A 27,500-nucleotide genomic window follows, 5' to 3' on the forward strand; every position below is an offset into this window, starting at 1 on the left:
TGTCACTGATTACATCACTGATGGCCAAATATGCAGCAACCAACAAGTCAACACCCAGTTTTTCTCACACACACACACACACACACACACACACACACACACACACACACACACACACACACACACACACACAGAGGGTGGGGCTGGTTAATGGCAGCAGGATCACAAAGGAGCCACTCAGCGTGGTTGTTACTGGATTGTCACGCTACACCACTTCCTGTATGGCAGGGCAAAGTTTAGAGTCGCACTCTGATTGGTGGATGACCTCATTCTGGGCTGTACCGGGACGGTCCTGGTGACTGACAGCTCCTCCGTCCAATCAGAGGCGCTCTCTCAGGTGTGCCGCCGACAGACGACTCAGACTCCTCCCCTCTGACACAGAGGGAGAAAGTTCAAAATCTGTACGCTCACCTGGAGGGCTCCTTTTGATCTTGTCATCCTGTTACACAAACACACACACACATACACACATTGTACAGAGGGTTTTACACACACGCACACACACACACACACACACACACACACACACACACTTGGCTGCTGAAGCCATGCAGGAAACACAGAGAACACTAACTCAAAATCCTCTGGAGAAAACTTGGGGACCATGGATGAAGAGCAGGCTGAGCCAGCGCAGAGGCTGTGAGTACACACACACACACACACACACACACACACACACTCACTCACACACACTCTTACACACCACCTGACACACACACACAGATACCACGGCGTTTTGTCTGTTTGGTTTCTCTTCAGTTTGGCGTGTTGATTCTTGTGCTGAAGGAGGCGTCAGACTGTGTTCGTGGTTTTGGGATTGAGAGGATCGGAGCTGAGCGGCGCTCGGTGTGAGCGACCGCAGGGACGTTCACCCAAAAGGTCGCCATCAGACCACGTGCACGCTCTTTTCTTCAACCCTAAAGTTAAAAAATCTGCAGCACTTTCACCATTAAATGCTGGTGTTTAATACTCGTGTGTCACGTGACAGAGTTTCATCATCCAACAATTACTTTCTTTGTTCGTTAACAGAGGTTAAAAATGTTCGCAAATCCTTTACTCGAGTAAAAATACCCAAACAGTGTAAAAACACTCAATTACAAGTCAAATTCCAGTACTATCAGCAGTAAAAGTACTGATTGTGCAGTAAAAGGTCTCCTTTGACTGATTTTATGCGACATTATTCGATTGTTATGTCAGCTCGTTACTGTTTCAGCTGCTGCAGGAGCTGGTTTAGTCCAGCTGGTTCCAACCTAGGGGTCGGGCCCCTCCGAAGGGTCACCAGATAAATCTGAGGGGTCGTAAGTTTACCATCCCTGGCATCAAAGGGTTAAAGATTAAATACTAAGAGCCGAGTGAGTCAAAGTGGAGGAGAAAAGAAGAAAGTACTCTCTGATATAAAAATCTGTTTCAGTTTCTTTGTGAGTGTGTGTGTGTGTGTGTGTGTGTGTGTGTGTGTGCGTACGTGCGTGCGTGCGTGCGTGCGTGCGTGCGTGCGTGCGTGCGTGCGTGCGTGCGTGCGTGTGTGTGCATGCAGGGGCGTTTAAGGACGCCGGCACTAAGCCTGGACCTCTGTAGAAAAAATAATTGCCATAATTTTTCAAAGGCACATGCCTGTTTTCTTTGTTGGTTTTTTTCCTTTAAAATTTTTGGCTTTTTTTTTTAAATTGCCTTATTTTTTCTTTAATTTTTTTTTAACATTTAGCATTTTTTGTCTTTTAAAGCACTTGGCTTTTTTTCTTTAAAATTCTTGGAGATTTTTTTTGTTTTAAAAGTTTTGGTGAGCTTCAAAAAAGTTTGCCGATTTTTTTTTTCCTTTTCAAAAACGTGGCAATTTTTTTGCAATTTTTTTTTCTTTAAACACTTAGCATTTTTTTCCCTTTAAAACTTTTGACCTTTTTTTTCCTTTTTTTGGGCTTCTTTTTGGCTTTTAAAGCATTCAGCTTTTTTTCTTAAAATGTTTTAGTGATTTTAAAAAACCTTTGGCTATTTTTTTTGTTTAAAATTTTTTTGTGATTTTTTTTTTTTTTTCCTCTTGAAATTACTAAATTCGGTGTGCATGTTGCTAAAACACAAGCACAATTTATTCATATTACATGCACATGTTTTAATAAAGGGCATCACTTATACAACAATACAACACATAAAATGCATGTTTCCAACCTGCAGAACGTGATTGCAGCTCCTCTTTTGACGCTAAAAAGCTGTTTCTGCCTCAGAATGTCCTGAAATCTTAAAAATGTCCAAAAATCATAGAAAAATCTTAAAATCCTAGAAATATCTTAAAATTGTAGAATTGTCCTAAAATCCGAGAAATATCCTGAAATCCTAAAATGTCCGAAAATTTAAGAAATGTCCTGAAATGTCTTAAAATCCTAGAAATGTCCTAAAATCTTAGAAATGCCTGAAAATTGTAGAAAAAATCTGAGAAATATCTTAAAACTGTAGAAAAATCCTAAAATCCTAGAAATGTCCTGAAATGAATAAATAAAGCGTAAACAGCTGACCGCCTCTTGTTTAAACGCTCTCAGCATTAAAGTTGAACCCGTCGTCTCTGTAGCTTCCATGTTGTTCCCACTTTACGACGTCAAAGCTCACGAACACAACGAAGTCAGAAGAACGACGTCACGACGTGAACGCAGCATCAGTCAAACTTCTGACTCACTTTGCGTGCAGCTTTTTAACGCGGCTCCATCAGTGCTGAACGTCTCCATAAAGTGGAAATCAACACTGTTTTAACCCTCGGTGTGTGTGTGTGTTTGTGTGTTTCAGCGTCGGTGCCGCAGTTCACCAACTCCCCGACCATGATCGTGATGGTGGGACTGCCGGCCAGAGGCAAAACCTACATCTCCAAAAAGCTCACCAGATACCTCAACTGGATCGGAGTGACAACCAGAGGTATCGCGTGGCGGCGTCACGCCGAAACTCACCTCCTCACACCATCATGTCGTCTTGTTTGACGTTTGGTCTCAATGCTTCGACTCATTCAGCACTCAGTATGTAATCTTTAACCCTTTGACACCTGGGCAAATTGGTAAGAAAGTTAGTAAAAGGTGAAAATTTAAAAAACAATTGGGAAAATTTTTTGAAAACTATATTTATTTATTTATAATGATGATGATTCATTTATATATTTAAAGATATGTTACAGGAAATATGTATACTTTTTTGCAATTTTAAGTATTTTTTTCTGGTCATTTTCTTCTTTGTTTTTGTTTGTACTTTTCTTTTTTTGGCTTATTTCAAGGTAATTTTCTTGTTACTTTTTACTAATTTCTTGCTCATTTTTAATAAATTCTTGATTATTCATCTATGGTCCTAACTTCCGTGTTTTTGAAAGAAATCAAAGCAAATAGCTCGGGTTTCAAAGGGTTAACAAGTACAGATTTTGGACACCCACACAGTCTTCAGGTGACAAAAATATATCAGTTTGATTTCGAAAAAACGTTCTTATCTCACTGAAAACATAATTAGCTGCAGCTGGATTTTTTTCATGTCTTATTTTGCTCTTCCTGTATATGAGGAGCTAACTTATATACTTATTTACTAACTTATATAAACACAACTTAAAATGTTGAGATCAAGAAAGTTCAACTTGTCTCATGAATTAACATCTGAAATCAAATGTGTTCTTTCAAACAAAACACATGAAAGGTACAGGGAATTCTGGGTAAAAATTACATTTATTTCACTTTTTTAATTTAGGTTAGGTTAGATTTGTTTAGTTTTTTATTTTATTATGTTTTGTTTTGTGTATTTTATTGAATTTAATTTTAATTTATTGTTTTGTTTTGTTTATTTTTTAGTTTTTTATTGTGCTTTGTTTTGTTTTGTGTATTTTATTTTATTTTGATTTATTGTCTTTTATTTTGTGTATTTTATTTTGGTTTGTGTATTTAATTTAATTTAATTTTAATTTATTGTTTTGTTTTGTGTATTTTTTAGTTTTTTATTTTATTGTGCTTTGTTTTGTTTTGTGTATTTTATTTTATTTTGATTTATTGTCTTTTATTTTGTGTATTTTATTTTGGTTTGTGTATTTAATTTAATTTAATTTAAATTTATTGTTTTGTTTTGTGTATTTTTTATTTTATTTTATTGTGCTTTGTTTTGTTTTGCACATTTTATTTTGGTTTGTGTAGTTTATTTTATTTTATTTTATTTTAAATGTGACCATGCACAGTTTAAAACATATTTGTTGCTGTTGTTGAGTTAATTTGCATCTGCAGTCCCTCTGCAGGTCCGAATAAACACACAGCATAATGACGTCGTAAAAAATAAAGACATGAGACAATATAAAGACATGAGACATGAAAAAATAAAGACGGACACAAAAAAGCACACAAAACACAATAAAATACTCTCATGTATTTCTACAAATAGATAAATAGAAATTCTTCTTGCTTGTTTGTTTGTTTCACAGCGTTTAACGTCGGGCAGTACAGAAGAGACGCCACACGCGCCTACAACAGCTTCGAGTTCTTCAGACCCGACAACGCGGAGGCCATGAAGATCCGCAAGTACGACCCCTCACAGCCTCTCACTGTGCCGTTTGTCCCTTTGTGATAAAAAACGATTTATTATGTATGAAAGTTCCCGAGTCAGAGCGCGTGTCTGAAATGTTGCATTATTAATGTGTTTATTTCTGCGCTCAGGGCCTGCGCCATCTCCGCCCTGAAAGACGTGTGTGACTACTTCACCAGAGCGCAGGGGCAGGTGGTGGTGAGTGAGCGCCGACGCTGTGGTGAAGGCTCCAAAAGTTGATTTTGCAAAAAGTAACCTTTCTCATCGTTCGAGTTTAACCCCTTGAATCCTGGATAGACATCTTATTATTGTTATTGTTAATATATCTATATATCTATATGTCTTTGATCAGTAGGACAGCAGGACTTTTTTTCCAGGTCAAAAATCCCAAAATGGTGCATTTATTAATGCTTCCATAAAGAATCGGTCACGAATCTGTTTTGTCTCTTGAAGGTTTTTGATGCCACCAACACGACAGCGGAGCGCCGAGAGATCATCCTCAGCTTTGCCAAAGAAAACGGATACAAGGTTTGTTGTTTATTTTTTCTCCACAAAAGGAAACCTGAAAAAAAAAAAAGAAAACTGAATTTTTCTGCCTTTTCCTTTCCCGTTTGTCCAGGTTTTCTTTGTGGAGTCAATATGTGACGATCCAGACATCATCGCCTCCAATATTAAAGTAAGTAAAGTGTGTGTGTGTTTGTGTGTGTGTGTGTGTGTGTGTGCGCATACGGTGTTTCTAGGATTTGAGGACACTGGGGGCTTAGCCCAGACCTCTGGAGGGCATGGTTTCTTTTTAAAATTTTGGCATTTCCTTTTCTTTAAACATTTCAGCATTTCTTTTCTTTGTCTTTAAAACTTTCTTTCTTTAAATTATTTTGCCTTTTTTATTCTCTGTGTAAAATATTTGGCAATTCCTTATCTTTAAAACTTTTGGTGATATTCAAAAACTTTCAGCTACATTTTTGGTAATTTTGTTTTTCTTTCCACAAGAAATTGTTGGTGGCATTTTTTTCTTTAAAACACTTTGGTTTTATGTTAATTTTTCCATTCTAAAATTTTTGGTGATTTTCTTTCATTTCAACTTTTGGTGATTTTTTAAAAACTTTTTTTTCTCCTTTTTTTTTTTAAACATTTTTTTGTGTGTGTCTTTTTTATCTTTAAAATTTTTGGTGTTTTTTTCCCTTTAAATTTTTTGGTGACTGTGTGTGTGAACAGGAGTTCGCTGTGAGAGCCGTGCTCAGAGCCAGGAGCTGTCGGAGGCTCGGTCTGTCTCTGATTCGTTTGTGGTGGAGGAGTCTGAGCGCAGCGCGGTCAGAGCTCCGGTCAAACTCTGCCAGGTCACGTGTGTCTTGGCGAGAAAACGTTGTTTGTGTACCAAAAGGAGACAGTCCGGACATATGGAGAACTGTCCTCCTGCTGTTATTAATCTTCTACTTTCTCTTCCCTCTTTTTTCTCTTTTCTGCTCCCTTTAGAACAGAACAGAGAAGAGAAAGCTTTGCTGTCATTGTACATGAGCCGTCTCAGTTTGATAAAACACCATTTTAATGTCCAAAATCAACAGAAATACCAGTTATTACCAGCAGCTGTGTGATTGTTTCAACAGATGTTTAAAATGAAGCAGAGACGTTTAATCTCTCCTCGCTCTCAGAGAAAATTGTCAACAGGAAGTCTTTCTTAACTTTCTTGCCACACAGCTCCTGACCGTCTCTGTGCAGCCGAACGAACCCTCTGAAACACGCAGCTGGCTGGTGTTTTTTAAGATTTCTGCACTCTGGAGAACATTTTGGAAAATTGCACATTAGGCCAGAAAAATGCTGTTTTGTATTTACGATGACGACGTGAGCGTCCACACAGTTTGTTGAATCCGTTGTGGAACATTTTAAATGCAAATCTGACATGACCAGTTTGCATGAGGCAAAATGGTTTGATTTCTTTCAAAAACACAAGGAGAAGGAAACATGCAACTTACCAAGTAATGGCCCAAAACTTTGTAAAAAAAAAAAAAAAAAAAAAGTATGAGAAAAAATTAATAGAATAATAAAAACAACAAAAAAAATGGCCTAAAATGTGTTAAAAATTAAAACAAAAAAACCTAAAATGAAAACCAAAATATAGTTAGAATATAAAAATATAATGATAATAAAAAAATACATATTTTTTAGTTACCATAATTCTAAATATATAAACTTTATTATGAATATAGTTTATATTTTTCCCTGTTTTTTGGGGGTCGTTTTATGATAATCCTCTGCTCTTTTTAAAAAATTTCTTTTCTCCCCTTACTAATCTGCAATGATATTTTTTGCCAGATTGCCTTTTTTTCCCGTTTTCGCAAGAAAACCAAACCAATTTGCTGAAATTTCAAAGGGTCAGATAGAAGTTAACTGATGTGGATCCAGGTTTGAAAGGGTTAAAATCTCTCTTTTGTATCAGGAAGTGAAGCTGAGCAGTCCCGACTACGTGGGCTGTGATAAAGAGGAGGCTGTGGCCGACTTCCTGAAGAGGATCGAATGTTATAAGTTGACGTACGTCCCGCTGGATGACAACAAGGACAGGTGAGAGCACCTGAAACATGAGACCAGCTCAGTGTTCCTGTTTACCTCCACAAACACCACCTGTGGATTAATCCGCTGCTGAAAATAGTCCCCAAACACTTGTTGTCTTTTCGCAGGAACCTGTCGTACATCAAGATATTCAACGTGGGCAGCAGGTACCTGGTGAACCGGGTCCAGGACCACATCCAGAGCAGGATAGTCTACTACCTCATGAACATCCACGTCACGCCCAGGTCCATCTACCTGTGTCGCCACGGAGAGAGCGAGCTCAACCTCGTGGGCCGCATCGGGGGAGACTCCGGGCTGTCGCAGCGGGGGGCAAAGGTCAGGAGAGATCTCATATATGACATCCTGTTTCTGTGCTCATGATGTCCAGAAGTGTCATTACACCTGAGCGAGCGTCCAAGGATTCAGCGCCAAATGTTTTATAGATAGTCCCAGATCGAAATATTTACATATGTAAAAAAACTAAAACTAAAATAAAAAAAATAGGTTATAAATAATAATTGTACAAAAACTAAATAATAATAATAATAACTAAATTAAAGTAATAATAATAATAATAATAATAATAATAATAATAATAATATAGTATCAAAAATAAGAATAGAACTAAGGGGCAGTTCTTTATTTATCAGAGGAAAGGGGGCCGGCTGTTTTTCCTTTAATTTGTCCTTGAACCTTCCTGAGCGTCAAGTGTTCATCACAAAATCTCTAGTTTGTATAGTTTCTGGCTATAATAAATGGTGTAATTTTGGCTATTTTCATTTTTGCATGTCTGCAGGTTTGGAAAGTGTGCTTTCTTTAAAAAAGTACCCAAAAGAAAAAAATATTGTCAAAAAACTTTAAGAAGAAAAAAAATCATCTAAGATTTTTAAAGAAAATAATTATGGACTTTTTAAAAAATAAATTAAATCTTAAATCTTATAAAGAAAACATGCCATCCTTAGAAATTAAAACTAAAATAAATAGAAAATACAGCCACTGAAAGTTGTTGTATGCCCTTCCCTAAGCCAAAATAAAAAAACAAGTCTGTCTCGAGTGCTTAAAGAATTATTTGACCCCTCCTCTTTTGCACCACCGCCTCCCCTCACATAAATGAAGAACAGTCCCTAATAATGATAAAAAAATCCCTTATACAGAGGGCCGGGCGAAGCCCCCAGTGTCTTCAAATCATAGACACGCCCCTGCTCACATACTGTGTGTGTGTGTGTGTGTGTGTGTGTGTGTGTGTGTGTGTGTGTGTGTGTGCGTGGGTGTTTCAGTTTGCTGAGTATTATGTTATCTCTTCTCCAGAAGGATATTGTGGGTATTCTGCTGTGGTATTTGTGTATTTATATCTTTTACCGTTTTAGATTAGCAGAGGCGCCTTCATTTATTAGGAGCTTCTTCTCTCCCTCTTTTTGGTCACATCACATTATATTCATGACGGTGTGACCTGATGCTTCAATAATGTGCTTTTGCATCTGTATATATTTGTAAAGTTGTGTATATATCCAAAGGTACATGTGTATGTGTGTGTATTTATATGTATGTATACATGTATGCTGATGATGGTTCCATCTGTACATCTGCTGCTATGAGATGTTACTTTTTCATTATAATTATTATTATTATTATTATTACATTTTTATTCTATTTTTTCAATTAATTTATTATTTATTATTTTTAATTTTTCTTATCTTTTTTTCCCTTTTCATTCCTATTTTGTCTGTATTAATGTAATATTTTAGTTTTATTTTGTCTCATGACACTCATGTATATAGTGTGTCACATTTGTTGGCAACTTTGGGGTTTTAGACTCACATGAGTGACCTGCTGGCACGAATGTCGCATGTGAAGAGACTTGATGTGTGTTTTGTGTGTGCCAGTTTGCCAGCGCTCTGGGGACCTACATGCGTGGGCAGTGCATCAGCGACCTGAAGGTGTGGACCAGCCACATGAAGAGGACCATCCAGACCGCCGAGGCTCTGGGGGTCCCGTACGAACAGTGGAAGGCCCTCAACGAAATCGATGCTGTGAGTGTGTAGGGGTAGTGTGTAAATTTGTGTAGTTTCACAAATATTTAGAGACTCTGCTGCCTGTGTGTTTGTTTGTTTGTTTAGACGTGTGTTTTTATTGTGTGTGTGTGTGTGTGTGTGTGTGTGTGTGTGTGTGTGTGTGTGTGTGCCTGCCTCAGGGTGTCTGTGAAGAAATGATGTATGAGGAGATTCAGCAGAATTACCCCGAGGAGTTTGCACTGAGGGACCAGGACAAGTATCGCTACCGCTACCCGAAAGGAGAGGTGAGGAGGGCGGGAGGACAAGATGTCCTCTGCAGCCTTTTTTTATTTTTTTATTTTATTTTTTAAATTTTTGTATGTTTGTGTCGAACTGTAGAAGATTTGGAGGAGAGGCAGCGTCTCAATAATGTCAGCTCACACCGACCGACTTTTGTAAAATGACAGTGTTTCTAAGATTTAGGACATTTTTGGAAATTCCAGAAGTTTCTCAGATTATAGGATGTTTCTACGATTTTAGGATTTTAGGACATTTTTAGGATTTTAAGAGCATTTCTAGGATTTTAGTAAGTTTTTCTGATTTTAGGATGTTTCTACAATTTTCGTATTTTATCAATTTCCAGCATTTTAGGACCGTTTTATAATTGAAGGACATTTCTGTGATTTAGGGACATTTCTACAAATTCTGATGTTTCTCAAATTTTAGCATGTTTCTTGGATTTTTGGGATGTTTCAAGCATTTGGGACGTTTCTACAATGGCAGAACATTTCTATGATTCACGGATGCTTCTATGATTTAAGTTTATTTTTGGGATTTTAGGAAGTTTGTAGGATTTTAGGACATTAGGACAACCAGACACCCTATCGGGGGCCAGATTTGGCCTGCGGGCCATAAATTCACTGATCTACAGTATTCAGACTTGACTTGATTATCACGATAATAAAATGATCATCACTATAAACGTCACCGCAGTCCACAAACTGAAGAAGCCCCGTGTCCCTGTGTGGACAAATTAAAAACCTGAACCTGTACTTTGTCCTGGACAGTGTGACATGTCTCTCTCGTGTCTGTCCACCAGTCGTACGAGGACCTCGTCCAGCGTTTGGAGCCGGTCATCATGGAGCTGGAGAGACAGGAGAACGTCCTCGTCATCTGTCACCAGGCCGTCATGAGATGTCTCCTGGCTTACTTCCTGGACAAAACTGCTGGTGAGGGACACAGAGACACTGCTCAGGTCTCACCGTCACAACTTTTTGATGCTCCAAAATCTGCCGGCAGAGGACGCCAGCAGACTCAGTCAGGTTCACCACATTTTGTTTTGTTTTTTGTCTCTTTTTGTCAGACGAGCTGCCGTACCTGAAGTGTCCTCTCCACACGGTGCTGAAACTGACTCCAGTGGCCTACGGTCAGTGTCTCTGCTGGACATGTCTTTCTCACACACTCTCAGCTCCTCGTCTTCGTCTCCTGTCGGGTTCCCACGGCTCTCTTTCTGTCATCTGCGACTTGACTCCAGAAACTTTAAATGTTTTCATCAGACACACGTGAAGACGTCCCTTTGTTTATTTTTGTCTCTCAGGTTGCAAAGTGGAGTCTGTCTTCCTCAACATCGAAGCTGTCAACACGCACAGAGACAAACCTGTGGTAAATGAAATTTTTTAAAAGTTTTCTCAGAGATGGGTATTGATTTCTGTCTTGCTCTGTCTCTAAGTTGCACAATAGCACTTTTTTTATCGTGTTTTATGTTTTACTGTTTGTAAGCAGCTCTGAAATAAATTATCTATCTAGATGCTATATAACAGTAAATATGTGATAATAAAAAAGCAAATATAATGTGGATCACATATGTATAAATGAATTTGAAATGTTAAGCCTAAATGAAATAATAGTTTCACACAGAGACGGGTTTCCATTAATCCTCTAATTGCAAAAAGCTGGAATTGCAAATACGACTAAAGATTAATAAAAAAAAACAATTCCCAGTTTTGCAAAAGTTTTTGTGCTCATATGAGGTGGTATTTGAGGTGATTCAAAAAAGCAATATTTGGCAAAACTGCAACAAAAAAAGAGTGCAGGATAAGCAGCAAAGAACAATAAAAAAAATAGTAAAAGAAACAACAAAACAACAAAATATTTCCAAACAAGGTGCCAAACTCAGCAGTTTGAAATATATATATATATATATATGCAGCAATTGCATATGGAGGTAATTGCACTAGTTTCTTAGTAATGTACTTGTAACAGAGTATTTCTGTACTCGTATATTTTACCTCAGTAAAATAATCGTAATACTTCTTGTTTTAATATCTTTAATATTTTAATATCTTTATAAACGTGTCTTTTATCTGAATTAAAAGTATCACTTTGTGTCTTTCTCAGAACGTGGACGTGGACAGAGACCCTTCGGAGGCCTTAGAGACGGTCCCAGACCACATCTAGAGACTCAGCAGGGACCTGGTTTAACATCCGCCCCCCCCCCCGGAAAGTGGCCTTTTTTTAATTTAAGTAATCTTCGTGTTCGTCGTCGTTGTGAAATGGAAAATCATAGTGAGATTTCTCCTCCGGCAACATATTTCCTTTATAAACGCACTTTATAATGCAGAGCTCAGGCCAAACGTCTGTGACATGAAGAAGAGGTGTCCTTTTCTGTGAAGAGACCACCCGTCTCGCTGTGTCCTGGACACAGTCCCCTGCATGTCTCCGTCTGTCCTCTCTTCATCCCGTCGGCCCCTTTAAATGGTTCAGTTCTTAACTGCCGTGTCGTCTGAGGCGGTTTGCATCGCGTTGTCTCCGTGTTCACAGACGGACATCGTGAGAGTCCAGCTGAGCGGTAAGCAGCTCGGAGCTGGTTTTTATTTTTAGTCACGGTGGTGCAAAGATTCTCACAGTGTTGAGTTTGGTGAAACTGCTGAAAGACACTTTAAGGAATAGTTTGACACTTTGAGAAATACACTTTTTTGCTTTCTTACAGAGAATTACATGAGAAGTTTGTTACCGCTCGAATGTCTGTGCGGCAAATACGTGTTTTTCTAAACTATTCCTTTATACGTCTGTTTTTTTTGAGTGTGGTTGTATGAGGAACTTATCCAGAGTCGACACTCAGAACGTTTACAGTTTCTTTTGCTGCACTCAGACGCTTTTCATACGCTGTTTGACCCTGATCTCCTCTGAAAACACCGGGGAAAAACGAAATTCAACAAGAAATGTCCCTCAAACTGCAATAAATTAGTAGATTTAGAAATGTATTTTTTTAAAAGCTAAAAAAAATGTACAGAGAACTTTTTTTTTTAATCGATGAATTAAAATCATTTTTACAGAATTATAATTTTGAAGCATTTTTTATGGGTCATTTTCTTTTTTTTTTTGGTTTTTGGGGGAAAACTTTTATTTTCTTGCTTGTTTTGCTAATTCCTGGGTCATTTCTCTAACCACATTTTTGGGAAAAAAAACAAAAACTTCTGCTGGCAATCGCTATAACTGATATTGAGGGTTTTTTTTAGGAGGGACTTTTTTTTTTAGCTAAAATTAAATTTTGTTGCTGTAAACTCTCTTTGGATGAGCGCCTCACACAACCCCACTTAAAAAAAGAGCTATTTCTTTAAATTTGAACTCACTGTGAGCTCGATCACATCACAGCAGGTCACATCAAGTATCCAAATCACACTGGGAACTGGTTTTTGGGTGGGTGTGGTTTTGTGGTTTTGTGACTCTGAGGGTGGAGTTGTTAATGGTGTTGAATGCTGAGTGCGAACCACACATCCCACAATCCTTTGAGACTAACACCAGAGGACATTCGGCACTTTAACTGCCCAAATACCACGATGTGCCTCACACTACTCTTCTATGCACCCGTCATACGCACACACACACACGCGCACACACACACACACACACACACACACACACACACACACACACACTGCAGGAAGTACTCAGTGTGTGTGTGTGTGTGTGTGTGTGTGTGCTGCAGTGTGTTTTTAATCGGTCGTTTTAATAAGAAACATGAAGGGATCCGGTGCAATGTGTTCAGTGTTATTTTAATAAGTTTACTTTGACTTTGGCTCATAATTTGGGGGCCTGAAGCACAAAGCGAGTCGTCTGTATTTGGTGTAAACTGACGTCAGTGATCATGAAGCTGGTTATCAAACGAGTCCGTTAACTCCGAGTTTACACCTTCACAGGTAAAGATTTCTATTTCTTTTTTTTTGTGGTGTTTTATTTGATTTTACAGAAATAGACAGAGGACAGTTCATCATTAAATTCTGCCCAAATTCCTCTACTTAATTAAGCCTAACCCCCACAGCCACCCTCTGCCCCGTGATGCCAGTTATTAAGAGAATAGAAATTAAACATTTTTTAAAAAATGAATAATAACAGTCAGTTATGAGACAAAATTATAACATTAAATACATAAATAAATATTTAATGAAAAAGTTAAAAGTTTTTAAAGACTTACTTTTTTTGTTGATTTATTTGATTTTACAGAAACAGAAAAATGACAGTTTGTTATATAATTAAGCCAATTTTCCCACATAAGACTAACCTTCACAACCCCTCTTTAACAAAACGGCGATGCAGTCCTGTGTTTTACGTCCGTAAAAAGCGGCTCGTCCTGCAGCACCATGCTTCATGACACCAAAGTTAACCCCAAAAAAATCAGCCGACTCACTAATCTGTGCCACAGGCCCCCGTGTGTGTGTTTCTTTCTTTGTGTCGCCTGAGGGAGCAATAAAAACTGAAATCTTCTCAGGGGACCTTTAGTTTAAGAAAAAAGTGCCAGCACACTACAGTGTAAATAAATGCATGAACTTCTTTCCTCAAAACGTGACGAGTGTCTCAGTCAGGGAACTAGAATCTAAACTGTCCGGACGTCCTTTTAAACCTGTTTGGTTCTTGCAGTCGCTGGTAGCAAACCTGTAAACTGTGTTTGGTCAAACTGCTCGTCTCTTTTCTGTGTGAACGTGTCAAACTGAGCCTGTGTGTCCCATTACGTGTCAAAGAGCAACTGGACTGTGTTCTTGTCTGACAGCAAACCAGCGTGTGGGAGAGAAACGAGTGAAAAGAAAATGGCAATAAATGCAATCTTTGATGTAGATTTAAAAAAAAAAATCTGAACTTGAAAACTGTGATTTTTTAAGTCAGGCAATAAAAAGAAACAAAACCAATTATGCCCGACTTACTGTGTGATAAACATAAAAAAATATATTTTAACCTTAGAGCCCATTTTAACATTACACATCTTCTACACACACAAAATCACTAGATTTTTTTTTGTCTTTTAAATTTTGGACGATTTCATTTTTCTTTAAACTTTTTTGCAATTTTTTTTTAACACTAAATTTTTTTTTTTTTTACAGAAACATTGCCCTGCAGACCTGCGCCCCAGACAAAACAAAAATTGTTAAAATGGCACCATTTATTACAGCCAGAAACCATCAATAGAGAAGAAATAGTTGGATTTTCAAATTTTTGATGTGCAAGTCACTCAGGGAGACTCAAGGGAAAATATTTGTAGTTTTGGGATGGGTAAAAAAAAAAAACAACAACAAAATAAAGAACATTTGCCTGATGGGTAACAGTCCCTTTAGGCCCATTCTTATTTTTGGGTAAAAGGAAACAAAACAGGCCACAAAATGCCAAGACATCACTCGACATGGTTGGGAGTCACCTGCGGTCCATTCGTTACAGAGCCGCTGCTCTGGATACACGATGCCGCATTAAAAATGACAGAAGTGAGATGACGAGAATAAAAACTTTATTTCACTGGATAAAAAGGGATGTTAACAGAGTTCTTTCTTTATTTGCAGTTGGAAAAAAAGAAGAAAAATCACAATTCATCACAATACGTTATTCAAATACTTGGCATGTTGCAAAAACGTTTTTTTAAAAAAGTAAAAAATGTTTGAACTTGCAAATGACCCCCCCCCAACAACGATTTTGTAGTTCACAATAAAAATAAAATTCTCAGTGGCAAAAGTTTTTGGACTTCAAGTAAGCGTGACTATCTCTGGCTGCTGGTGGCGGCCTGCGAGGAGTGAGCCTCTCTGTACTGCTGACTCCAGCTCTGAGGGTCCTGATCATGAAGCTGAAACGACAAACAGTTTTAAGGTACAAATACTCAAACTTTACTGCCTGAGGGCCCTGACACACCGAGCGGACAGTCGGCCGCCGGTCAGCGTTTCACTGCAGTGTGCGTCCGTCACCCTGGGGGTCGCTTACATGCCAACCGTTTAACGGTTAAACTTTTGTTGCAGTTTGGCCTTTCGTTCACACGACCACGGCGTTTTTGGGGCCTGAAAATGCAAACTGAATCAGGTTCCACAGTGAAATCTTTTGAAAGCCCCGCCCCTGCTGTCGCCGTGTAAACTGGTAATGTGCAGATCTTATGAGAACAATGACGTCACGGCCGCACTTCACGCGTGGTCTCCTTCTGTGGTGTCATTACAAAGTTACACCACCATCTACTGGCCTGACATGCAAACTACGGCGTTTTTGTGGACCCGTGGACACGAGGATTATTCTCACAATGTTATCATATGAACGCAGATTTTATTACAACGCAGAGGGGAGACTTCTGTTTTTCGGTAGGGCCGTTCTTGTCTAAATGTGGCCCTGGTTTTCGCAGTTCGTTCTGCAGCGTTCACGCCTCTTGTCGCCTGGTTTTCAGTCAATTCAGCACGTTGAATCAGCGACGAGTGCTCAGGTGGAGCCGCGGCCCGGGTCAGGTGGTTCGAGTGAGCTTTTCAGAAAATATGGCAGGTTTCAGGTGGGCGGGTCATAAAGTTTGTTTTAAATTATGTTAGAAAAGCCGAGTTATTGTTCGTCCGACTAAAACTGTAAAGCAAAGAGTACATACGAAATGTACAGCATCGAAAAGTTATCCACGTTTTCACAATTCGATACGCAAACCCGTTTGCCGTTTGCTAAACTGTTTGGTATGACTTCAGATTGACACAGAAACTGGATGTTGGCTGTCGTCCGAGCGGCGCGTCAGGTGCAGCTTTTTGGCGGAGACACAGGCGACGGAAGGCGACGCAAAGAGTCGGCCATCGTCATCACCGGCTCTTTGACGTCGGCTCGGCGTGTCCGGGACTCAACATGAAGTTCAGTAGCAGTAAACTCTGTTTGTGTCCCGCTGAGATGATCTTTTTCACACAGATACTTACTTGACCCATGAACTCGAGGATTTTGGCTTTGGACACCTCCACTTCAGCACGCTGACCCCATCGGAACTCGTGCTCCACCGGCTCCGTGTGAGGGATTCGCACGTACTCCAGGTACCTGCACGCACACACAAAATGAACTGCTAGATAGAGTAAAGCATCCAAAACAGAAAGCGACAACTTTGCCAGTTTCAGTATGTTAGTGTGTGATCTTCATGCAGAGTTTAAACTGGAATTTCCAAAGTAAGTGAAAGTGCACAAAACACTCCAGTTTTTGTCCTTATTCCAAAAAAGTCAAGCTGTTTACATGGCTAATTCACATAAATGCTCCAGGGCGACCTCTGGCTCGACAGGTCGAGTGTGCACCCCGTAAAGACGGAGTCATTTGGCAAAAGCCCCAAAACTAATCTTAACCCTCTGAAACCTGAACAAATGAGCTTCATTTCTCTTAAAAAAAGGATTTGCAGCGTCCCGGGTTCAGCCTGTGGCCCTTCGCTGCACGTCGTTCCCCCTCCCTCTCCCACATTTCCTGTCATTCTACAGCTGTCCTATCAATAAAGGGAAAAATCGCCCAAATATAATAATTTAACAAAAAACATGAAAAGATGGCAATGAGTAACTGAAAAACAAATGGCCCCAAAAGAAAGAAATTTGTAAAAAAAAATTAGCTTCAAATAAGAAAAAAAAAGAAGAAAAGTAACAACAAAATCAGAAAACAGAAAAAAGTGCTAAAATAAAATAAAAATCTTAAAACTTAATAACAGTAAACATTTTCTGTATTCTCATTTTAAATATAATTATAGCAATTATATTTGTGCATGTAAAAAACACAAATGTGGGTGGACGTCTGTGCAGCAGCCTTCACACTGTTGGCGAGTTGTTTTGTGTAAAATGCTCAGAGCTGACTGTAAACCGCCGTAGAAACCCTGAGACGCATATTTGAATACGCTGTGTGTGTTCAAATAATGCTCCTAAAACCTGAATAATACTGGCCTATCCCACTTCTTAAGTGTAAAATGCTTCATGTCTAATTCTGAATATACTCTTATATGACCCATCAAACTCTGAATAACAGCGGAAAATCAGCATGAAAACACGCTCGCAGCCTCTGAGTGTGGAAATGTGGCTGCAGTGTGCAGAGATGTCTGGAGACGGTGCAGGTCCAGCCGCTCGGCTGCGGCGGTCTGGCCCTCACCCCTCCTGTTGCTCTGTGGTGTGGTATAAACCAGAGTCTATGGTCTGACAGACACTGGCTCTGAACACACCAGTACACAGGGGATCGAACCTGTGACCTTCTGATCACCGGACGACTGGATTAGATGACTGAGCTATAACCTGGCTCAGACGCAGTCAGGCTGCTTATTCACAGCTTCAGAAGGTGGGGGAGGGGAGGGGGGCCGAGCAGAGTGTTTACATGCACAGGAAACCAGATTACAGTCTGCAGTAATCTGATTCCTTATGGATCATTAAGCAGGTTTCCATCACAGATTTGTGCAAAACTTAATCGATATTTTTGAAATAAAACAGTGTGGAGATGACTGCGTTTCCTCTGAGTGATGTTCTGCGTGAAGTACCTCATACGAGGGTAAAAACTTTTTTCAGTGAATGGGAGTTTTTTCAAATTGATGTTTCAATCAGGCATATTTTATATTTGCAGTTTGAGGGTTAATGAAAACCTGCGTACTGGTTGTCTGGTTTCCTGCGTCACCTGGTTCCTTGTGTGCGTGTAAACACACCGACTGTGAAGAAAACTTCATTCTTACCTCTGACGCACAAACTCGTCCGTGACCACTTTCTTTACATCACCAAACTCCTCGTGTTTCTCTCTGGAGAGATTTTGCATCGTCACAAAAACAGAGAATAAATATTAACAAAAAACTTTAGAATTAATAGAAAAAGCAAATACACAGAAGAATTACATTTTTATAACAAGGTTCCTTCACTTTTTTATTTCTAAATTCCTTCCTCTCCAGACTGATCTGTGCATTTTTCAGGCCACATTTAATATCTAAGTACAGACAGCCGGCCCCCCGAAAACGTTTCTATTCACCCACGAGGCCGTTCAGTCCACGCAGAAAGTTGGACGCCGTCCACCGTCAAACATCTCTGCCCACAGAGGAAGTAACCGAGCCGGTGCTATGGTTTCTTGTATTATTTTCTCTTATTGGATAAATAATTAAAATATGCTCCACCCATATTTTTAGTCGCATAAAAATTTTTATATTTTAGAAAACAGAATAGGGACTATAGTCTGGAAACACAAACAATTGTCCATACGTCCGTTTCTTTTTTTCGGTGGGTTATCCAGGTGGGTTTCCGTTACAGATCTGTGCACAAAAGTGTATTCAGTTTCAGGAAGATACGACCGTAAAAGATGATGAACACATCTGAAAAAAGGCGAAACAAAATGAATCGCTCTAATTGTATTTATTGTCCTCACAGATTTCTGCCGTCTACAACGCTGCATCTGTTTTAAGGTAAATTACTACGACCTCCTTCACTGTCACATCATTTTTCTAGTGCCATCTACCGTCTGTGTCCGTGCGGACACAGAGGACACACGAAACTCTGAATGTATTTATTTTAGTACGTAAAGGGCGTTTAAATGAGCCGCGAAGAACTCCGTTACAAATACAAATCTCGTCTTACCCGAGGTCAACGCGCAGTTTCTTGAGTGTGTTCCAGATGAGGTCTGCAGCACAAAACACAACCAGACACTTTTTCACATGCTGTGTTTTACATACACACACACACACACACACACACATTATTCCAACAAAATGAAAACACTGTGAAAAGACTAATACGAGTATTTAAAAGCTGTTTTCTTGAAAAGAACAATCAAAAGCTCTCACTCACTTTCTCTGACGACGCCTCCTTTCATGAAAATAACACTCAGGATCACAAACAGCAGACCTGTTTTTGGATTGGATGGACTCCTACACACACACACACGCACAAAATACACAAGATTTTCAAACAAAAAGGTTGTGTGATGGTGCAAAAAGATCATGTGACTGCTGACAGGATGTTAGAAATATACGGCCGGACGCTCACTTGTTGGGTGATGCTCCCTCCACCGTCTCCAGCTTATTGATGAGTATGTACAAGTGATTTTTGGCATCAATTTCAACCATTTTAAGGCCAAAAACCTGTTTCAGATGGTGGAAAAGAGCGCCATTGTGACGATTTTTGGTTTTTAATGTGATATTTGCTTAATTTGTGAATGTTTAAGACACTCTGGCGTTGCTCAGACTCCTCGGACTGAACAGACCTGGTCAAAGGTACGCGCCGCTCTCTTCATGATCTCGGGGTAGATGTTTCTGTAGTCCTTCACCACGTGCTTCACGAGGTCTGAAAAGACAAAGAAGAGAAATGTTTATTTATATAGTCTAAGGGGGAGATCACACCGAGGTGCGTCCCTCAAGATGTGAGGCCAGCAAAACCAGCGTTTCCCTGTTGGCTGTATTCCCACTGCCACTGAACTCACCGCTGGAGATCGAATCGGCCTTTCTGTCAGCTGTTTCGTGTGTGTGTGTGTGTGTGTGTGTTTGTTCTGTTTTACTGGTGTGTCCGTACAGTGTCACGGACATCAGGAGAACAGGTAAAGAGCGGCAGGTACAGAGATCTTTGAAAAAACTTTTCAGCGGCTGTAAACTTGAGCGTTGTTTCCGCCTGCTGTTTAAACAGTGTGTGGCCGCACCTGCTCTGCGTACTGGAAGCTTCTTTTGGTCCTTCACCAAGAAGAACTGCACCACCTCAGCTGTCTGCAGGACACAAACAAGGTGTGTGAGTAAATCGTTACAAAAGGAAAAGAAAAATCTGTTTTTTTTAAATTATTAAATATTAAATAACACTTTTGTGTGTGTGTCTGTCACCTTTTGGTCGACTTGTGCAGGCGTGAGCTTCTCCAGCCCTCTCTGGACCTGTGACGTACTCGGCTGCGTGAAGGTTGCGTCGTCGTCATCTTCCTGAGACACTAAGGTGCCCGGTTGCCTCTGCGTGCAAATAAATAAATAGATTAAAACTTTTTTAAAAAAAACTTACACTGAAACAACAGTTAAACTGACCCAACACAACTCAATTTTAATGCTTTTTAAAACTATTTCCAAATAATTTTCAAATAAGTTCAAGATGGATTTTTAGACAGGTCATATTTTTCTTATTCAAGAATTGCAGCGAAGTATTAAGGTAAAATACTTTTCATTTGTTGCAGGGCAATTTCATGAATATTAGACAGCAGGTGATGGATCTCGGTCTCATATATGTGTGCCTGACAGGATGCAGGTCTTTAAGGAGGCTGGACTCAGTTTTATCCACAAACACGGAGGCAGGCTGCGTGTTTTGCTCCGTGTGAACTCACCTTGCTCTGAGAGGAGCTCTGAGTGTTGGACAGCCTCTTTCTCTGCGTCATGGCGACACGCTGCCTGATCAACAGTCACAAAAACAACAGCTGACAGCTTTTTTAGCTTCAAACAAGCAAAACACAGCAACTGACAGCGAGAAAAGACGAGTTAACGGACGCGGAACTGACAACCGCTGATGCTAAAGAAACGTTAGCTAACGTGAGCTAACCAGCTGCTTTAAGACAAAAGTTTAACCCGAATAAAACTCACTTCTCTGCCTCCACAGACTGCAGCAGCGCTACCGGGGAGCAGCCAAGCGGCCCAGCTTTAGATATTCACCCACGCTGACTGACTGTGTGAACTCCTCCGTTTGTTTTTGTTTCCAAACTGTCAAATTCCCGCTTAGGCGGTTGACAGGCGCGTGTTGATGACGTACATGGGCGGCGGGCTGCCACACCGACTTTTAGGTGCATACCGCCACCTACCGTACTGGAGTATGTAGTTTGCATTATTCAATCAAATTGAAAATATAATAATAATAATTCTAAACTTTATTTAAAATAAACGTTATTATTTATTTATTCTTTTAAACAATCCGGTGTTGATTAGCTCTCTCTGAGTTTCCCACACCTCAACTCTGTTTGTTCCTTGTATCCCGTCCCAATGCCATTCTCATCTGGCCTCTCTCACACCTAGTGTAACCTTATCCTTTTGTCAATGTATTTTCTACAAAATAGTAACGTCCTATAATCCGAAAAACACCATAGAGTCAGAGAAATGTCCTAAAATCCTAGAAATATCCTGTTATCATGGAAATGCTCTGAAATCTTCAAAACTTCCAAGAATAAATCCAACAAAAGTTTGAACTCAAGAAATGTCCTAAAATCCTAGGAACATCCTGAAATCATGGATATGCTCTGAAATCCTACAAATGTCTTGAAATCCAAGAAATGTCATACAATCCAAGAAACATCCCAAAATTCTAGAAATGTCATAGAAACATCCCAAAATTCTAGAAATTTCTTAAAATACTAGAAATGTCCTAAAATCTGAGAAATTTTCTAAAATCCAAGACCCATTGTAAAATCCAAGAAATGTCCTAAATTCCCAGAAATATCCCAAAGTCCTAGAAATGTTCTTAATTCCATGAAATGTCCTAAAATCTGCAAAACATCCTAAACTAGCAATGTCCTAAAATCCTAGAACTGTCATAAAATCCTGGAAATGTCCATTACAGAAATGTCCTTAAATCACAGAGACTTCCTGAAATAGAAACGTCCTAAAATCCTAGAAACATCCCAAATTCCCAGAAATGTCCTACAATCCTAGAAATGTCCTAAAATCCAAGGAACTACCTAAAATCCTAGAAAAAGTCCTGAAATCCTAGAAACATCCTAAAATCCTAGAAACGAGTGCCTGGCCCCTAAGCCAAGCGAGCTGAGTATCCCTGGCTTAAAGGGTTAAACTTGCTCTCATGTAAATGTACGCTTCTTAAATCACCACCAGATGTCGCTGTTTCTGTGTTTCAGTCTGTTTACAGTTAGTTCCGCATTTAAAAAGACAGAAAAACACTCAGAAGAGTCAATTTTCATAGTAAACACGTGAGTTTAAAAGTCGGACCATCAGACAGGAAAGAGTTAACATGTTTACATGAGTCTTTTTTTTCCAGGTTTGCAGTAAAAGTCGCTGTCTGTCCCTCTCAGCTGTCTGAAGACAAAGTCCATCGTCTCACTGTACGTGACAGCAGATAGACAGTTTGTCTCACCACACACACACACAGACACACAGAGGGACAGAGACAGAGAGGACAGCAGCGGAGTGTGCGCGACTGTGCGGGCGTGAAGCGGACCGTGGCCCGGCAGTGTGCGCGGACCATGCGGGAGAGAGGATGGGGGAAGAGGCAAGAGTTTCTCCGCTCAAGAACTTCGTGGCTGGAGGGGTCGCCGGAGCGTGTCTGCTGCTGGCCGGACACCCGCTGGACACCATCAAGGTGACTGACTGCGTGTTTACCGACGCTACATTTACAGTAATTAACACACACTTATTTAAGTCCTTTCTAAAAAGTATTTATAGGATACAATCCATATTTGTTGTCTTCCTGTGGATGTTTTTTCTGCAGTTTTTTGGTTTTAAAAGTCGACTCGCGGTGGAAAAAGTCAGTGATCAGACGAAGGTGTTGAGAGGATTATTGATTATCGGCTTAAAATGTCACGGAGGCCACGAGGCAGCTCCTCGAAAGAGACAAGAATGAGGCTTCAGAGTTGTGTCTGGTAGTGATGGTATAATAGGATCAGTATCCTATTTATGAGGAAAAAGTAGCTGCTGAAAAGTATTGCAATTTAAGATTAGTCAGAAAACACTCAAGGTGATGTGTGCAAATGTTTTATTAGTCCAACCAACAGCCAAAAAAGAGAAAAAAACACCAAATATATTCAATTTAACATCATAATTCACATTTTAACATCAATCAAATAATCAGTTAGAATAATTTGCTAATATATTATAAACGTGTTATTTTTGGTTCCTTGAAAAACAAATATTAACTTTTAATTATGTTATAGAAAAGGCTCAAAGTGGTGTGTGCAAATGTTTTATTAAATCCAACATACAGAAAAAAACACACTTTATATATCCAGTTAAACATCACAATTCCCATTTTAACATTACATTTTCAACTAATCAATTTGAATATTTGTAAGATATAATATAATGTCATATGTTCCTTGAAAAACAAAAAGTAATTTTTAATTATGTCAGATTAGGGGTAAATGTTTTGTGAAATCCAACATACAGCCAAAAAAACAACAACCCCAAAACAAATATTCTCATTTTAACATCAAAATTTGCATTTTAACATTTTTAACATCACATTTTCTGTCAAACAAATGATCAATTAGCATATTTTTTGATATATAATATATTATAATTTAATATAATAAAATTATTTTTTCGTAATACTAATTTACTTACTCTAGTATTTAATAATACTAATTATGACAACATTTCAGTTTATCAGAGACATTCACACTGAAACATTGTGTGTATGTGATGATGCTGCTGCTGTCTGACCTGCAGCTGGATTCAAACACACAGTAAATCAGACTGAATTAAGTCTGTTTCATTCTACTTCATGTAAAGCTGCACTCAACAAACTCACTTCATCTAATTTGACTAAGACCTGCATTTAATTTGTAACAAGATTTAACAGTTATATTCTGCTACAACAACAACAACAACAACAACAACAACAACAACAACAACAACGGCGGCGGAGAAACAGAGCAGAGCGGACACCGGCGGAGATCAGATTTCGTGCCATAACCACAGCCAAAATAGAAATATTTCTATTTGCCACTAAAATCCAGTATCAGATTGTTAGGTCTTTACTGATAAATGAAAAAAATATGCACATTTGTGTGAGTTTTATTGGAGCTTGTCTTTCAAGGAACTTTTTAATTCTTACTATAATAATAAGCCAAATTAGAAAACGTCCTAATATCTGAGATTCATCCTAAAGTCCTAGAAATGTCTCAAATCCCATGAATGTCCTAAAATCATAGAGTGGCTTTTATTGGTAGAAAAATAATAAGAAAATATAAAATAAAAAAAATAAAAAAAATAAATAATTTAGTTTGAACTGCATTCATTCATTCATTCATTCATTCTTCATACATTACACACTGATCTTTTGTGAGGTTTGTGTGTTTTTTGTGAGAGTTTTTTTTATCTAAATGTGAGCAGATTGTATCTGATTGTCACAGTAATGGTGTCACACACACACACACACACACACACACACACACACACACACACTCACACACACACACACACACACACGCACACACACGCCCTGTTCTGTTATCTGTGAGCCTGAGCAACAGACACTGATGGGTGTTTCTCTTATGTCATGTCTCAACAGTCCTCCCTGCCAAAACACGCAGGCAGATCTCTGTGTGTGTGTGTGTGTGTGTGTGTGTGTGTGTGTGTGTGTGTGTGTGTGTGTGTGTGTGTGTGAGACCTTTGTAATTGAAATCTGTCCTGCAGGTGAGACTGCAGACGCAGCCCAGAGCCTCCTGCGCTCAGTATGTGCTCTACACAGGAACCTACGACTGCTTTCGCAAGACCGTATCCAAAGAGGTAATGTAATGTCATTTTATTTTTGCACTATGAAACATTAACCTTATATAAAACAAGGAGATGCATTGTAGCAGATTCTAGCAGAGCTGCTATTTTCCGCCTGTAGAACCGCGGACAAGCAGTCGCAGCAGACCAGGCTCTCCCTCGCCTGACGCTGAAGCTCCAGGGAGCACGGTGTCACAGGGATGGGATCCTGGGCAGCAGTGGCGGTCTTTGTTAAATTGATAAGGGACACCACTGCGTACCTCCCCCCAAACCCCCACCCACCCAATACTTTGGCATTCATGAACATCACTGTTGATGAATGCCAAAGCTCCAGAGGCCACAAAAGGGTACTCTGGACATTCCTAGATAACACACTTATGAAAAGTTCTCACGAAAATAAAAATAGTTGCAACTTTTACATAAAACTGGCTGTGAAAGACACCCTTGTTGTGCATTTCCAGCGTTAGATAATGAACATGTGTGTGTATGTTTCTCTCTGTGTGTGTGTGTGTGTGTGTGTGTGTGTGTGCAGGGTGTCCTCGGCCTCTATAAAGGTATGGGAGCTCCCCTGGTGGGCGTGGCTCCCATGATGGCCATCAGTTTCTTCGGGTTCGGTTTGGGTAAACAGCTCCAGCAAACAGATCCTGGAAAACCCCTAACGTAAGTAAACAAACACTCACTCACTGTTTGTTTGTTTCTCTGTCAGTGTGTTTGTAATACCTAGAGTACGACCACAATAAATAACCGTTTCTCTGTTGTCCTCCCCTCTGCTGTCATTCGCTCTTGTGAGGCTACACACCCCCTCTACACACCCTGTCCTCATGTTACACTGCCACCTCCTTCCTGTTGACAGCTCCTTTTATTCTGACCCCGTCTGCCTCTCCGTCTATATTTACTATGTGTCAATGTCACACGTGCAGACGACCACCTGTCTCACCTCACAGCCATGTCAGTCCATGTGTTTCTGAAAAGCAAATTCACAGTGAAGCTGCAGAGCTTCCTCCCCCCTCCTGTCAGCGCTCCATATGTTTCCTGTTAAGTTTTACTGGAGAGAAAAAGCATGCAGTTTGTTTTCCATCAGCTGTTCCCTCCTTAAATTCAGCTTTTGAGAATATTCGTGCTGCAGAGTATTCCAACAGAGACGCAGAGAACAGAATGTCAAAAATCATTTAGGGCCCGTTTTAATATCACACACACTCGTAATACTTTTTGCACAAAGTGCACTTTAAATTCTTTTTTAACCCTTTAAATGCTAGATTTGTCATGATGTTACTATGTTTCAAGATGAAAAAACAATAAAATAACTATTTTTAATATACTACATACTGAGTATACATTTTTGATATATGATATATAATATATGATAATATATTTGATTGTATATATTTTGATTAGCAGCTACATTGACTGTGACAGGTCACCTAGTGGAAATAGCATGTATTTCCTCCATATGCCAAATATGGTCAGAATGACCTCATCAGGTGGAAAATAGTAAAAATGACAAATTCAGAGTCAAAAGCCCAGAATGACACCCAGAAATAATACAAGTCCTGTTTTTCTGCTCTGATGGCTGTGGGATCAAAAATGTCAGTTTGAATGGGTTTCAATGGAGCATTTTTGACCTGAACAGTCTGAATGTAACTATTTAGTTTCCACAGTGTATTTTAGACTTATTGTAGGAGCTGAGCTGGAAATTCACTGATTACACTCAAATACACAATCTGGACTACATTTAGGACAAATGCATCAACACACACACACACAATTATCAAAACATGAAGGATGAAAAGCATGAAAAATGCACCAAACTACTCGTGTCTGTGCTAATGTTTGTTTTTGACTTTTCCTTTTGTGCCACTAGTTGGTCGACAAACAGTTATAGTTTTCTGTGAAATATGTCAACAAATAATCAATTATCTTCTTTGTGAAATGTACATGTATGTATTTCTGTTCCCTGAGGATTAGTTGTAATAACTTTAGTGGTTCTTGATTTTCGTCAGATCAACATTTTAATTTGTCCAATATTTCGTTTATGGACAAACACCTGCAGAACTAATAATTCCCATCTGGACTCTAAAAACATGTAATTTCAGACTGACTTTGTCATTTCAAAGTCAGTCTGTACGAGGCGCAGGATACACTGAGCCTTCAAATATGTAAAGAAAAACTCCAAAGTTCTCTCTTTAAGATATTAAAATGCCTTTATTTTCACAGCATTGTTGTGTTAACTTTTTTAATGTAATGATGATATAATGATGATATTTAATGTAAAAGTTCTCACTTTCATTGATGAACCTACAGACAATTATCACCTGACTCTGAAGTCTGAAGGTGATTCTACTCTTTTCTGCGCAGGAACGCTCAGATTTTCCTCTCTGGCTGTCTGGCCGGCGTCTTTACGACAGTGATTGTGGCTCCAGGTGAGAGGATCAAATGTTTACTGCAGGTAAGAAGCTCATCACGGGTTCATCTGCTCATATTAATATTTTCTTTCACTATTTGGTTTGTTAAAAGTGTGAAAATAGTGAGAAAGTGGAAACACAATGACACAGAGCCCAAAGTGACACCTTTTAAATGTGTTTTTGTTTAAACAACAGTCCAAACCTTGACATTAATACATTAAAATTAAGATGATTAAAAGCTGCAAATTCTCTTATTTGAGTCATAATCGTGAAATATTTTGCATTTGCATTAAAAAAGGCTTTTCATATGAGCATTATTATTATAAGTATTTTCCAATTATTTGTAGAGTAGAATTTTTTTTTTAAGTTTTTGAAAAAACTAAATATTAAAAA

The 27,500-nt window shown here is 39.1% G+C and overlaps 3 protein-coding genes across 6 annotated transcripts in view; 2 read left to right on the plus strand and 1 right to left on the minus strand.

The window, feature by feature from the left end:
* The window catches only part of LOC121966891 (6-phosphofructo-2-kinase/fructose-2,6-bisphosphatase-like), an 18,317-nt gene extending 4,078 nt beyond the window's left edge, over positions 1-14,239 (plus strand). For 2 of the 3 annotated variants that reach the window (XM_088081619.1, XM_088081620.1), the window contains exons 2-14: positions 2,770-2,895; positions 4,421-4,517; positions 4,653-4,719; positions 4,975-5,049; positions 5,141-5,197; positions 6,956-7,077; positions 7,194-7,401; positions 8,949-9,095; positions 9,257-9,361; positions 10,156-10,285; positions 10,420-10,482; positions 10,654-10,718; positions 11,454-14,239. In XM_088081619.1, the coding sequence (XP_087937745.1) occupies positions 2,770-2,895; positions 4,421-4,517; positions 4,653-4,719; positions 4,975-5,049; positions 5,141-5,197; positions 6,956-7,077; positions 7,194-7,401; positions 8,949-9,095; positions 9,257-9,361; positions 10,156-10,285; positions 10,420-10,482; positions 10,654-10,718; positions 11,454-11,513 (1,322 nt within the window). In that variant the 3' untranslated portion in view covers positions 11,514-14,239. Of the gene's footprint in view, positions 1-383; positions 640-2,769; positions 2,896-4,420; positions 4,518-4,652; positions 4,720-4,974; positions 5,050-5,140; positions 5,198-6,955; positions 7,078-7,193; positions 7,402-8,948; positions 9,096-9,256; positions 9,362-10,155; positions 10,286-10,419; positions 10,483-10,653; positions 10,719-11,453 lie in introns of those variants that run through there. The other variant, XM_088081621.1, reaches the window with a different exon arrangement.
* A 573-nt stretch (positions 14,240-14,812) lies between these two features.
* On the minus strand, positions 14,813-21,004 carry ndnl2 (necdin-like 2). Of its 2 annotated transcripts, none has more exons than XM_042481235.2 (11): positions 20,854-21,004; positions 20,601-20,664; positions 20,116-20,235; positions 19,941-20,004; positions 19,512-19,591; positions 19,295-19,389; positions 19,097-19,176; positions 18,887-18,929; positions 18,001-18,063; positions 16,241-16,355; positions 14,813-15,159 (listed from the first exon to the last, which is right to left on the minus strand). In XM_042481235.2, exons 2-11 carry the CDS (start codon positions 20,649-20,651, stop codon positions 15,076-15,078), a joined length of 795 nt encoding a protein of 264 aa, XP_042337169.1. In that variant the 5' UTR covers positions 20,652-20,664; positions 20,854-21,004; the 3' UTR covers positions 14,813-15,075. The 2 variants fall into 2 exon arrangements, with proteins under 2 accessions (XP_042337169.1, XP_042337170.1); XM_042481236.2 differs by having other exon boundaries at positions 20,601-20,690; positions 20,854-20,996.
* A 720-nt stretch (positions 21,005-21,724) lies between these two features.
* Positions 21,725-27,500, plus strand: part of LOC121964730 (mitochondrial carnitine/acylcarnitine carrier protein) — a 9,454-nt gene continuing 3,678 nt past the window's right edge. Inside the window, exons 1-4 of the mRNA XM_088081658.1 lie at positions 21,725-22,573; positions 24,628-24,720; positions 25,238-25,365; positions 27,061-27,151. Coding sequence (XP_087937784.1) covers positions 22,472-22,573; positions 24,628-24,720; positions 25,238-25,365; positions 27,061-27,151 — 414 coding nt within the window. The 5' untranslated portion in view covers positions 21,725-22,471. The remainder of the gene's footprint in view (positions 22,574-24,627; positions 24,721-25,237; positions 25,366-27,060; positions 27,152-27,500) is intronic.

This window comes from Plectropomus leopardus, chromosome 9, assembly GCF_026936395.1.
Source record: "Plectropomus leopardus strain MGB_pleo_1.0 chromosome 9, ASM2693639v1, whole genome shotgun sequence".
NCBI lineage: Eukaryota > Metazoa > Chordata > Actinopteri > Perciformes > Serranidae > Plectropomus > Plectropomus leopardus.

Coding starts and splice junctions, on each gene's coding strand:
- ndnl2 (XM_042481235.2), bottom strand. CDS start 20,651: ATGACGCAGAGAAAGAGGCTGTCCAACACTCAGAGCTCCTCTCAGAGC. Junction 18,930..19,096: donor AGGAGGCGTCGTCAGAGAAA/GTGAGTGAGAGC, acceptor TTTGTGCTGCAG/ACCTCATCTGGAACACACTC. Junction 18,064..18,886: donor AAACTGCGCGTTGACCTCGG/GTAAGACGAGAT, acceptor AAATCTCTCCAG/AGAGAAACACGAGGAGTTTG.